At 34.7% G+C, this 13,079-nt stretch overlaps 1 protein-coding gene across 1 annotated transcript; it reads left to right on the forward strand.

Moving 5' to 3' along the window:
• Positions 1-1,443: 1,443 nt before the first annotated feature.
• On the forward strand, positions 1,444-11,537 carry LOC114356128 (uncharacterized). Its single transcript, XM_028309228.1, has 2 exons — positions 1,444-1,789; positions 9,497-11,537. The coding sequence occupies exons 1-2, from the start codon at positions 1,613-1,615 to the stop codon at positions 11,408-11,410; spliced, it is 2,091 nt and encodes a 696-aa protein (XP_028165029.1). The 5' UTR covers positions 1,444-1,612; the 3' UTR covers positions 11,411-11,537.
• Positions 11,538-13,079: the final 1,542 nt, after the last annotated feature.

The following is a 13,079-nucleotide window of genomic DNA, read 5'->3' on the forward strand; positions in this document are numbered from 1 at the left end:
GTTAAAAATGCGGTAAGTTTTTGAGATTAATCTGTTCATTTTAAATTCATTCTCTTATCGAGTGAGATAATTAATAGATGATCGACCGACTACATAATAAATCTTTCCGTTGATGAATTATGTGAAAGTGAATTATGTGTTTCACTGGACTGTGATAAAAGAACACTACTAATTATATGCACTAACACAGCAACTTTTATAAAAAAGAAAATGTTACAATATTTCAATATGCGCACAGTAAAAAATAATTGAGTTTGCCGTAATGTTTATTATTCAATTGATATTAGTAAACTAATTAAGAAATAATGAAACTAAAAAAGGTACACTAGAAACAGAAAAATAATGACTTTCTATGGGAAATGTGTCAATAAGTAAAATAATACAATATTACATGTATTTTTATTAATTATAATAATAAGGCAAGTGGTTTCGGATACAGATTCTCGTCCTCATCACTCTAATATTTTCCGACGGCCGATATAGAACCGGTCGCGGCCACCTCCTACGGATTTTCATGTCATTAAAGTATCTTAAACATCACCCACAAGGTGGACCGACGACCTGATAAATGTAGCAGGAAGGCGCTTGATGAAAAACTAACTAACCTACCAACCGTGCGATGTGGAGGCCTATGTTCAGCAGTGGACGTCCTGTAGCTGAAATGATGATGATGAAACGTCATAACGTAAGAAATACAAAGTGAACAATTAGCAGCCGTAAAGATAAATCATTTTTACAGCGCACATAGACAGCAGATTATTTATGATCTACAATTAAAAATTACCACAAAAGTTTTATTACCACTAGCAAGGTTCAGTTATGTATTTAGTATCATTCTTATACAATGTAAAGTCTGCAAATATTCCGATAATGTTATATTGTGTTGTATAAATCGCACATTATATACGTTTCTCCTGTCAATATGTATATGCGGTTCTCGCCTCAGTACGGTCCAGTGCCCTGCGCTAGCGCTCTATGAGGACTAGGGATGGCCGTGTGATATTAAATATCGATAAAATAGTTCATTCTTGGACATACGACATTCTTGTTTATTGCAGTTGTATATATTTTTAGTGAGAAACAAAAACTATACACAACGTAATTTTAGAATGGTTCAGTTAAGTTATGCGAATATATTATGTTACAAAAACTCTATAGAGTCATAAACCATGATCTACACTGAAAAGTATAATAAAAATGTATGTAAACTTACTTTTATCAAGCAAATGCAATGTATTAATTTTAAACTTTCGCGTTGCAATGCAATGCAATGAAATCTTATGTAAAAACAGACTTATTTAAATAAAACAGATAATATATTTGTTTTAACAAAGTTTTGTTTGTACATTTCATTGCTTCAAATACTTTTCAATATCGATATCGGAAAGAAAGTAGCGGCCCCACCCCTAAACACAAATAGCGCATCTCGAAGGAAAACACAAACCGCGGTCGCTCGCGAAGAATCCACCACATTTTCCTGCGCAAACGCAAGCAGTACGCGTGTCAATACTGGCCGAATTTAGAAAAAGAAAAACGTTTTTAATTCAAAAATCGAATTTCAAGGAGCGTGGTGTATTGGGAACTTTTTTTTGTTGTTTAGTGATGTGTCGACATGTCTAGTGAAGCGTCAGTGAGTACAAGCTCGAGCTCGCGAATCAGGCAGTTCGGGCTGTACAGAACCATTGACGCGAGGACAGAGGAGTTCCTCAGGCTTTCGAGGAAGCGGCAGATCAAGCAAGGATGCGCGTGCGCGGCTGTCTCCACCGCCATCACTGTTACAGTTGTCATTGTGAGTTTGTTTTATGATGTTTTCAGTTATGCTTTTTTGATCGTGTTTGATTTTTCAATCATTTACAATGAAACATGAAATTTTGGATTTAATAATCTCTACGTGTGAATAAAAAATCAGATTAAGGATTTCTTAAAAAGTACGATGTTGGGTTATATGTTGCTGATTTAGCAAGGTTATTTCTGTTGTTATTTACATCGAAAGTTTTTGGAATTATTGAAAAATCAAATGATGTAAATATTTTAATTATTGTTAATAAAAAAAATATGTTAACGTTTTATATTGATGTTTTGTTGTGAACTAACACCAGGCGAAAATTCATTGCGTTATAACGTGTTCACTAAAAAACTGAAACTTTTATTTGAATTTTTCGGATCTTAGTTGAGGCGGTGGGAACATACCACTACCTACCTCTAAATTATCTCTATGTGTTCTGTTATCTAACGCTCGTATTCACAAAATATACTTTTTTAAGTGAAGCAACAAATCGGACGCACAGAGTTGAATAGAGCTTTGTGATTGGTTCATATGTCACCCTGTGCGTTCATACGCACTGTGAGACCTCATAGTAATGTTTGTGGTTCATTTAGTGTAAGTTGCTCGTAAAAAAAGGTAGCTTGCAGGGATAAAACTACAAAAGTGACTCATACTTATCAGGTACTTACTAGGTACTCTACTTTTTACAGGTTATACTCGTAGACGGTCAGCATCCAAAAGTTCGTGATACCCAAAGTGACCAAAAAGTTGACAACACAAACTTATTCCAACTGTAACAAAGACGTGTTGCGAACTTAAATACAAATACAAATACAAAATCATTTATTGTGAATCATAGGTAAAATGGTGACATGTTACATTAGGTAGTATCACTATATTCCGCTCAAAGAGCATACAATTTGTCAGACAACAATAAAATTTGGCAGTTACATAAACTAATTAGATTTATCGTCAAACTTTTTGACTACTGAACGAATCGACACTAACTTTACCTATTCTTCAATTAATTAGTATCAATACAGCTGTATTTCCAAATCAGGTAGGGTGATCGCTATAGTAATTAGCCAATACATAGTTATTGGCCAACTTGCCTAAAATGAAAAGAAACAAGCCTAACGGAAGTTATTAAGAGAGGAAAAGAGACAAATATATTTTCTGAGCGATACGCAGTCCAATGTAGTAAATATTTTTGTCTCTTACTTATTACAATATGCCAATAACTATGTATAGGCTAATTACTATAGCAATCACCCAATCAAAATTCGGTGCAGTCCTATTTCGTTCGTTCGTTCGTTTCAGCCGAAAGACGTCCACTGCTGGACAAAGGCCTCCCCCAAGGATTTCCACAAAGACCGGTCCTGCGCCGCTTGCATCCAGGTACTTCCGTGGTCGCTTACTATGGGCCTCATAAGAAGGCTCAAGGTCACCCAAAGAGCGATGGAGCGTGCTATGCTCGGAGTTTCCCTGCGTGATCGAATCAGAAATGAGGAGATCCGTACGAGAACCAGAGTGACTGACATAGCCCGAAGAATCGCTAAAATCAAGTGGCAGTGGGCGGGGCACATAGCTCGAAGAGCTGATGGCCGCTGGGGCAGGAATGTTCTTGAGTGGCGACCACGAGCTGGAAGACGTAGCGTGGGCAGGCCTCCCACTAGGTGGACCGACGATCTGGTCCTATTTAGTCTCATATATTTCGGTCTCACACCATTAACCCATCCACTAGAAAGTGTTTCCTTCCACTAACCGTGCTCTCATAATCGTGACATTATGTGTTTGAATGTATGTTAATGTTCTATCACATGCAGATACCACGGCGAGTAGCCATGTTCCACCCATTTGTTCAATTTAATTGTTTGACTTGAGCCATTTATGGAATTTGTGCGTGTGAGTTGAGCATCACCACAGAGTATATCATATTATCTGTTTTGTTTCTTAGAAAATATGCAAAACACCCCGCAGAGTCCTAAGGCCCAGTTTTTTGATTCGTAGTTAAAATAACCAAAAGTCAAATTTGACAGATTTCAAATGACAAGTGGTTAAATATCAGAAAAAAAATGTTTTTCGAATATTATAATGGTTAGCTTGACTTTTAGTACATTTTTTAAATAATTGTTTACATTTTGTTAATATTTAACCATTAGTAGAAAAATGTAACAATTAGTTATTTTAACTATAAATAAAAAAAATGGGCCGTTGGCCAATAGTTGGATCGGCTGCCAATTTGTATGAATATCAAATAGGTGTAGTGTTGGACTTCACACACGTTCAAACTAAGTAACAGCCCGACCCAGTTATCGGCCGACTAAAAGTCTGTGGTCTGGGGCTAGGCTAATAGGAATGGTGGAAAATAGTTTTCTTCATCTACAGTGTGGTGTCAGACCTACCGAGTTACCACAGGTGGCTGATATAACTCAACCGATAATTAAACGTGCCATACAAAAGGAATACTTCACAAACTTTCAGGCTGCAAACTTGCATGTCCTAACAAAGTAAGACAATTAAACTGAAAATGAAGCGACCAATATTTCACTTTTATTTTTGTGTTAAATTACGTCTAATCCATATTTGGAAGATAAGACTTTTTACATTAGTGTCCGATAGATAGGTAGAAAACTTTTAGTACCACACAAGACAAGAAATATTAAATAATAATATTTTAATACTTGTAAGAAATGATAACGAAATACATAGAATCGGTCAATTTGAGATTTTCATAGAAAAGACATAAACGCGCGCGAAGTCGATACAATGATCATTGTCACTGATGAAAATTAACATTATAGATTTTTTCACCAATCTCAGAGTTCATTCTATATTCTATCTATAAGATCAGAAGTATGATTTAGATTATTTATTTTTTAATGGCAGTTGACACTTTACTTTTTAAATTATAATTCTGATATCAAATCATTTATTCAGATTTAATACAGGCCATTCATTTCCACTCGGTTTCATCATTTCACAATTTTTAGTTTTGTTCAACATGACACATGTTAATTTTCATATAATTTTATGCGGTTTTAACTAGAATATAACAACTACTAGAGCGGAAAATATAAAGTGAAGGACGGCAACAAATTGCACTAACAATCTATATCTCAGGCAGTAACTTGTCAAAACACATGTTTACAAATATATCAACAAGTACAGTCAACAGTGGACATTAATTTGTAGCAATATGTCACTTATAATAACAAACTTAAGGTGCCAGTGTTCTGTTGATGTGCTGTCATATTTCCTAGACAAATTGCTGCGTAAAAAGTCGTCTTATAAAACATGTTCACGTCAATTACATGTATTGTCAAGCGTACGCGCCCGCGCCGGTGTTGTTGTACAAATATGTTTGTGTACATAATTGTGGGCGTCGGTATTGCTGTTGTTTCCTGCGCTTGTGTTTGTAAACATGCTTAGTGTACTCCAAATGGGTGATTTTTCAAATGTTTAGATCGTGGTTTCATCCGTTCGTTAGATAAACATCCGATTCTTCTGCTGAGTTTTGTCTATGATGATTAGGCGATGAAAATAATTCTTATTTAAGTAGGATTTAAAACATTCTTATGTTTAGCATTCAGATGAATACTTGCAACACAAAATAAAAAATAAATGTAAAGATGAACTTTAAAACAAGTGTCATCATCTCTATCAACTTAATCAAAATAATTTTAGGTCAATAAAGAAAGCCCCACTATTCCCATAAGTTAACTTTTTTTATCAAGTCAACACTTTGGTGCCAACATGATATTAGTAATTTGTGTGGCATCAATTACTGATAGTCGCGTTAACCCACCCCAAAATATTATGGGTTCACCACAATAGTCCGGCGGCAGCTTATCTTTGACAAACTGAATGTCACGCGGGCGAAGTTACGGGCAAAAGTTAACCGCCTTTATAGACAGCTGTGCCGTGTTTCACGTTTTCAACGTTGAATATTGATACCGAGCGATTATTTTTTCCACGTGTTGACGTTTCCTCCATCGGCCAGTGCATAGCCCGCTTTCTTTTGGCCGCGACAGGCGCGGTGCGTGACGGGTTATCTGAACCGGGGGATGACGTCCATAATAACACCAAACAACACACATTATACTGTCTTGATTGTTTTCCTAGAACAATCTGGACGCGAAATGCGAGATGAGGATTTCACACGTTTGATCTAGAAAAAATGCGACGCTTGAAAAACTTGTTTTGTTAGTTAGCTTAGTAGTAACTACTACTAATTACTAGCTTTAGTCTGTGATTAACTACACTCATAAATAAAGAACAAACACATATTTTATGTGTATTATTTTATTCAGAAAGTTGTTTGCCTATGGATAAATATACCTGCCGGATTTTTACTGGAAAAGTGTGAGATAAATACTTCACTTAATTTTCAATGCCAATATTAGAGCGCTACCAGTAGGGTCATTCAGCTCAGACAGAAGCCACTCTTGTCACGGAATAATAGAAATTCGATTATGAAGAACTAGCGACCCGCCCCTGATTCGCACAGGTTAATAAAAACCTTCCTCCTCTTGAAGGCTCTCGAATCACTCTTATCTATTAAAAAAACGGATCAAAATCCGTTGCGTAGTTTTAAAGAATACCTGCACAGGGACAGACAGACAGCGAAGCAACTTTGTTTTATAATACGTAGTGATGTATAAGCCAATTAAACAAAGAGTACGTATGATGACATAAACAATTTTACATGCGCGATTATTAAAGAAACCATCGTAACGTTGCAAAACACACTTTTTGAAGACGTCATCAACCATTTTATGAGCTCCAAAATTGTATCCATTAGTGTAGTCTCCATCACATCAAACTCTACATTTTTGTAGCAAGATAGTACCTTTAATAACATGCCATAGAATTGACTTAATATTCGTACATTTCCATGTTGAAATAGTTATTTTATGTTCATTCTAATATATAGTTTAGAGACCTCTTACCATTTTTATATCACTTTTAGTTCTTCTGTGAGATCTTATTGTGTAATGCTCCATGTAACTAAATGTGCCAATATATTTAACACACTGTTATAATACTTTGTTAGCACTAATTTATGGGTAAGTAACTTGTTACTGTGTCGTAATTTGGTTGTATTAATTTTACTAATTTTATTTTAAAGATTAATATGATGTTGGTAAATTAACTTTTCTGTATAAAATTTATTATTAATGGTATGATTTTATACTATGTTTTAGTATACTCGTAAAGGATAAAGTATGACATTAATGAAAACAGACAATATCTGAACTGTTATAAATTAATACTAAGAAAATAAATAAACATAGCTCTAGTTTAATCTTTTTCTTTTCTTTTTTCAGACTGTATTCTTCGTCTACATGGAGTACGGCATGAACACCGACGCCAATCAGCAGCCATTGGGAAAGGCGGGGTGGATCGGCCTCCTCAACGACACCTTAGTATCCTCCTTTGAAGAAAAGTTCAGCAAATCGAAGATTAACTTCGACCGGGCCACCATCAAATTACTACCAATACTCATCAAAGCTTTAAAACAAAATAGATACCTCGAAAAAATCATCGAAGATTACTCCAGTTCAAGCCCAGGATATGACGGAAAAGTTACAACAGAGTTTTCATTCAAGAAAGACATATTCCTCAACGCTAGGATGAAAAAACCAACATCTAAACTGTACACTATAGAATACAAAACTTCGCCTATTGTGTTTTTCAAGAAACCTACAAAAGACCCCGGATATTTCACGAAAAACAGGAAAATTCGAGATTACAAAAGAATAATGGAATATGTTGAAAAGATGATAAGTGAGAAAGTTGGTTTAGGTTCTACTATACCAATGACAAACAAAAAACTCGAGGCTCACACCGAAAAACTTCCGAAAGAATCTCAACTGCCGACAATTATTGCAACAAAAGTAAAATCCAATAAAAAATACAAAACCTCAAAAAAGACATCGACTAAAAACAAGGTTTCAAAACCATTACAAGATGAAAGTATAAGCTGTAAATGTCCCAAACAACTCAGCATTCTCTTAGACAAAATATTTAATAGTATTCAACAAATGATGCCGGACGATAAAATAAGTAAGCCTATTCCGTGTAATGGAGATCAAAAAACCGATACATTGAAACCACGCCCAGACACTGACTTCTATCCACCTAAAACCAAAGTTGCCACTACTCCAAGCAACACTTTGCCTAGCAATACAAAAGCGTCAGTTACGACAATTAAGCAATTTATACCTGTACAATTTTCAGAATTTGATAACATTTATGGCAAAGAGAAAACAACAGTTTTACCAGTAGAAAAAACAACGCAACCGATACGTTTAAAATATTTAAGTAATCTGAAACTATTTGAAACAAATAAAGTAGGAAATACTAACACAATTAATGAAGAAGATTCAACTATTCCATCAGACTATTTTACTACTAAAAGCTCAAGGCTACCTTTTCTAGAAAGCAAGAATATATTTAAAAATAGCGAACTAAAAACATTATCGTCATTTTGGGGAAGTCGGGAAATGGATCCAGACATTTCCCAAACAACAACTGCGTTTGACCACATCGATCCCACCGACTTTCATTACGATACATCAATAACAACACCGCCAATGCCATCAACGATAGACATTATGAAAAGAGAGCCAAATCAAAATAATACTAAAACAACTGAAAGTATTCTGATACCAACTAGAAAAGAATTAAGTACTACAGAAAGTGCAATTTTAGAGTCAAATGGCAAGAACATTCATTCAGATAGACCATCTCAGAACTCTAACTTTAATTCTGACACCTTAAGCCTTAACAATATAATGCAGCTTAATATAAAAAAGAATGATCACAATATGACTACTACAACGACTACGGATAATGTATTAGATAAAATGAATAAATTTAATATTCGTAGCTTTGAGTTATTGAAATCAAAATTACTACCAACCAAACGTTTCAACTCAACTTTCAAATTTCCTATTTCAACAGTTCAAGAATATGTTACTACTTCTACTACTTCTGAAAACAGCATAACAGAATCTACAACTACGACAATAGAAAGTCCTGTAGCCACAACGGACACACATTTCTATAGTTATATTTCCAAAGCAATTTCTAGCGACGTGAGTAACAAAGTGAAGCTGAATAACACTTCAAAACCAAATATTGAATATAAATTAATAACGTCACCTATTAAAATTAAAGAGAACGCAACCATCAATGATACGTATTATGATAAACATAAAGTGGAACCTTTTTATTTGGGCTTAGACAACACGGCATTGGAAGATGAGATAGAGAAAATGACACGTGAAGACGAATATCAAGAAGAGTACACTGTAAAACGAACAGAAAGCGTAACGCAACCCGCTATCAAAAACTTAACAAATAAATTACCAGATATACCTGGAACCGATTTATGGAAAATTCTAAAAAATAACGAAAGATTTTTCAATCAAAACTCGATGATACCCCACAACCGACCTACTTATTTAGAGATTCATCGCAACGACTGGAAACATGACGAAAACAAAGATTACGATACAGATATGAAATACAATATTTTTGATCTATTATAAAATCATGTTAAAACGTATTATTTGATATAAAGTTTACATACATTAATATTTGGACTATTTATTTCCTTCAATTTCTATCATGTTTATAGACAATCATAACTAAAATAAAAAAAATACAAGATTTCAAATGGTTAAAATATCTTTGTCATAATTTTTTTTTATTTTGTTTCAGGTAATTCTACTAATCTACGAATATGCGATTGCGGTAGAATCAAGCTTAGTACAAAGCATACGACGAGCAAACAGAAAACTTGACATCACAAATGTATCAAACGATACTCCATTCGCAGACCGACTCGACCGAAGCTACTTCGGATTCGACCAGGATTACTACGAACGAATGCCATTATTAGTTAATGCCATGCAAGAGAACAGTTACATAGATCCAACTATTGACACTGCTCATGAGCACAGAGAAAACTATCTTAAGCCACCTACCCCTGTACCTACCTTGAAAACAAACTATGTGACCCATGTAAGAAGAACTAGTCCTCGGCCATTCTTTTTCGAATACAAATCTCCAACTCCTGTCCCATTTAGTAAAACCTACAAGTCCAAAAGCTGGATAGAAAGTTACCGCAATGCCCAAAGGCTAAAAAATATTCAACAGGTTATTAAATATTTGGAGAAAACCATAAACGCAAAAATAGGAGACATGTACACATTACCTTCTAGCAAACAAATAGCATTTACTGGATTGTACCTAGAACCAAGCGTGCTGCGTGATAAATCTCAGGAATCTGAACATGATTTGTCAGTGGGTAGCTCCGAAAAAGTGGGATTTGTAAATTCAAATCATCAAGCAGATCCATTATTTAAATATAAACCAGATAGTCCGGGTGAAGTCAATCTTCTTGCAGATGGTTTTCTTCAATTTTCTCCAAATTCAGGAGGACGAAGAGACTTGCCCCATATACCAATGTTCAGGCCAATACCAAGTCATAAGCGGGCATGTCACGGACAAGGTTGTGACACAAAGAAGTTACCTAATATATTGTCATCGCCAAGTTCAAGTGAGACACATTATGATGAAACGTCAAACTTTAGTCAAGCCAAAAGTTTTAGTGTAATGCTAAACTTATTTCCACTGAAGTCGCATTCAGGCGAAGAAACTAAAAAAATTGACCACGTGAAGAAAACACCACTCGATAAAATTTATTTGACAACTTCAAAACCTCTTATACTTTTCAAAAGAAAATCAACATCAAGACGAAGAACTATACCAACAAAAAGACCTCGCATTGCAAAAGAACATAAGGTACTCTTTAACGACGTTGAAAACAATATAAATTCACGGGAAAAGATAAATGAATCTGCAGCGGGGTCGAACATGATCGTACAAATAAATCTTTATACACCGGATAAAAAATCAGAAACATCGACGACAACGACTGAAATAAACAAAATAAAAGAACATGTAACAAGTTCAACAGAAACCAATATAATGAATTTTATACCAACTCGGACGACTGAACTTCCCTTTCTTCTGTCAACAACACAAGTGGAAGATTATCATGTGGGTAGCTCAGGCATAATTCCTGTAGACGCAAGAGTTCCACCTCCTACTACTCAGCCACCAGTACTACCACAAGTAACGACCGTGTTACCATTCTTTGACGTCACATTGACTAGCACTGAAGGAGTTTGGTTTACTAAACCACCAGATATTTTGAAATTTAGTCACGAAGATGCAAAAATACCTGAAGAGTACAGAAAATATAGAGAATCTGATGTGTCTGACAATATTTTTTCAGATATAAACAGACGAAATTTTAGAAGTGGCTTTGAGATGGGTGATTTCGAATCAAGGACTCTCGTGACTAGATTAAAAAATGAACAAGAATATTTTGATACTACTACAATACACGAAGAAACCACCGAACAAACGACAACCACTACTCAAAATAATGGTCATTACAGAAGTTTTAATCATAAACCTAAAATTTTGAGCTCTTTGTTGGATCCCAATTCAGAAATGAACAGAAAACGTCGATTAAATTTATACGCTAAAGGATTTAGAAGAGCAAGTTTTTCTCGCGACTACGTCGAAATACAAAGAAACAGCACCAATAGTTCTGAAGACTAATAACTAATGTGTTTTAAATTATTACTATTTATTTATTTCTACTCTGTGAAGTGGCCCACCGACTTGTTTTCATTGTGTCTAGTTTTAGTCTTCTGTACAGTATTATTATGTGGGCATTCGTTTTGTAAATAAATATAAGAATTACAACTATGTCGACATTATTTCTTTGCAAGAAAACACCTCGTAGTGGCAATTGCTTATACTAAATACTACACGAAATGCTTTTCCAAACGTTGATCAACAGAGTCGTGTGTAAGCGCATCGGCAACCTCGGCTGTCTACACTCAGTTCTAATAAATACGACTAGATGGCGCGCCAGGCATTGTTTAAAAACAAAAAAAAAACTCGTAAATTATGAATGTTTAGTTAAGTTTTTCATTCATTATCAAAGTTATTGGATAATTAAAAAGAACTGATGTCTAAATCTACTACAGTACATAACGAATTGGGCAGTTCAAAGCTTTAATATAGGAAGAAGGGAACCAATTTAGTGATTATATTTTTTAATCTGATCTGATGATACTCCATAATAAATTAGGCACTCCAGTTAATATCGAAGTAATCCTATCCCAAAATTCAACTTTTCACTCCAGTGACCTTAATGTAAGCCATATGACGTATGCCCTTTACAAACATGACCTAGTACATCGCGTGTCTCTGTCTCACATTAGGGAAGCCATATAAGCTGTTTCAACTCACGCATCTCAAGAAACCCCCGTTACTTTTACCAGTGCAAAAAGGCTTTATCTGCGAAGCTGAGAAGGCGGCACCAAAGGGATATTTCCTGCTTTTTCTAATCTACCGTTTGTCGGGTGAGTGAGAGGGACGCCTATACTCTCAGATGCAGAACAGAAAGACCGGTGGTGCAAGTTTTTGACAGTACTTACGGAACTTCGCGGAGGCAGCTTCGTGAGAATTAAAATGTTTCGTGTTTATTACGATTATATTTAGTGTTTTTGTGTTAAATCTCTGTAACAATGTCTAGTTTTAGTGTAGTGAAGTGTTAGTGTAGTTCTAATAAAGTAAGCAATAGTAAGTATATTGGTGTAACCGTTATTTGACAGTTAGTTAAGGTGTGTTTACACTAACTTTCTTTGCATAATACCCATGTTAGTCATCAAGGACGCATTACTTGTCGTATTAATAGGGTAAAAATGCGGATGTGTGGCGTGGCAATTTAAGTAATAATCGATAAGTAAATTAAGATGTACTTAAACAACTAACTCTGTTTTAAAACAATATTTATCAAAAAATTGTTAAGTACCTACATAGCAAAGTTTTGTTCATAGCAAAGTAAACTAAATGAACCTGAGTAAAAGTTTATTTTTTATATATTTAAATCATCAATTTGAATTTTTTTGAATTTTGAATTTGAATTTTGAATATTTTGAATTTTACGTACCTACACTACCTACTTGTGCTATGTTTTTATTTGGAAGACAAGGTGAAATCACTCCCTGTGACTAAACACCAGATTAATGACATATATTATTAATATTTTAAATCGCTATATTACCTCGAATAACGAACGAATAAACTATTGGAATAATTTATTGTGACCTGGGTCATAATATGATTAAAATATGGATGTTGTCCACGAATGGATTTTTTTATAATATTCAGGTATACTTTTTTGTTTTATCTTTTTTATACATTCTTTGTTTTTGGT

The sequence above is a fragment of the Ostrinia furnacalis genome, unplaced genomic scaffold, assembly GCF_004193835.3.
Source record: "Ostrinia furnacalis isolate ACB-3 unplaced genomic scaffold, ASM419383v2 OfSCF2663, whole genome shotgun sequence".
NCBI lineage: Eukaryota > Metazoa > Arthropoda > Insecta > Lepidoptera > Crambidae > Ostrinia > Ostrinia furnacalis.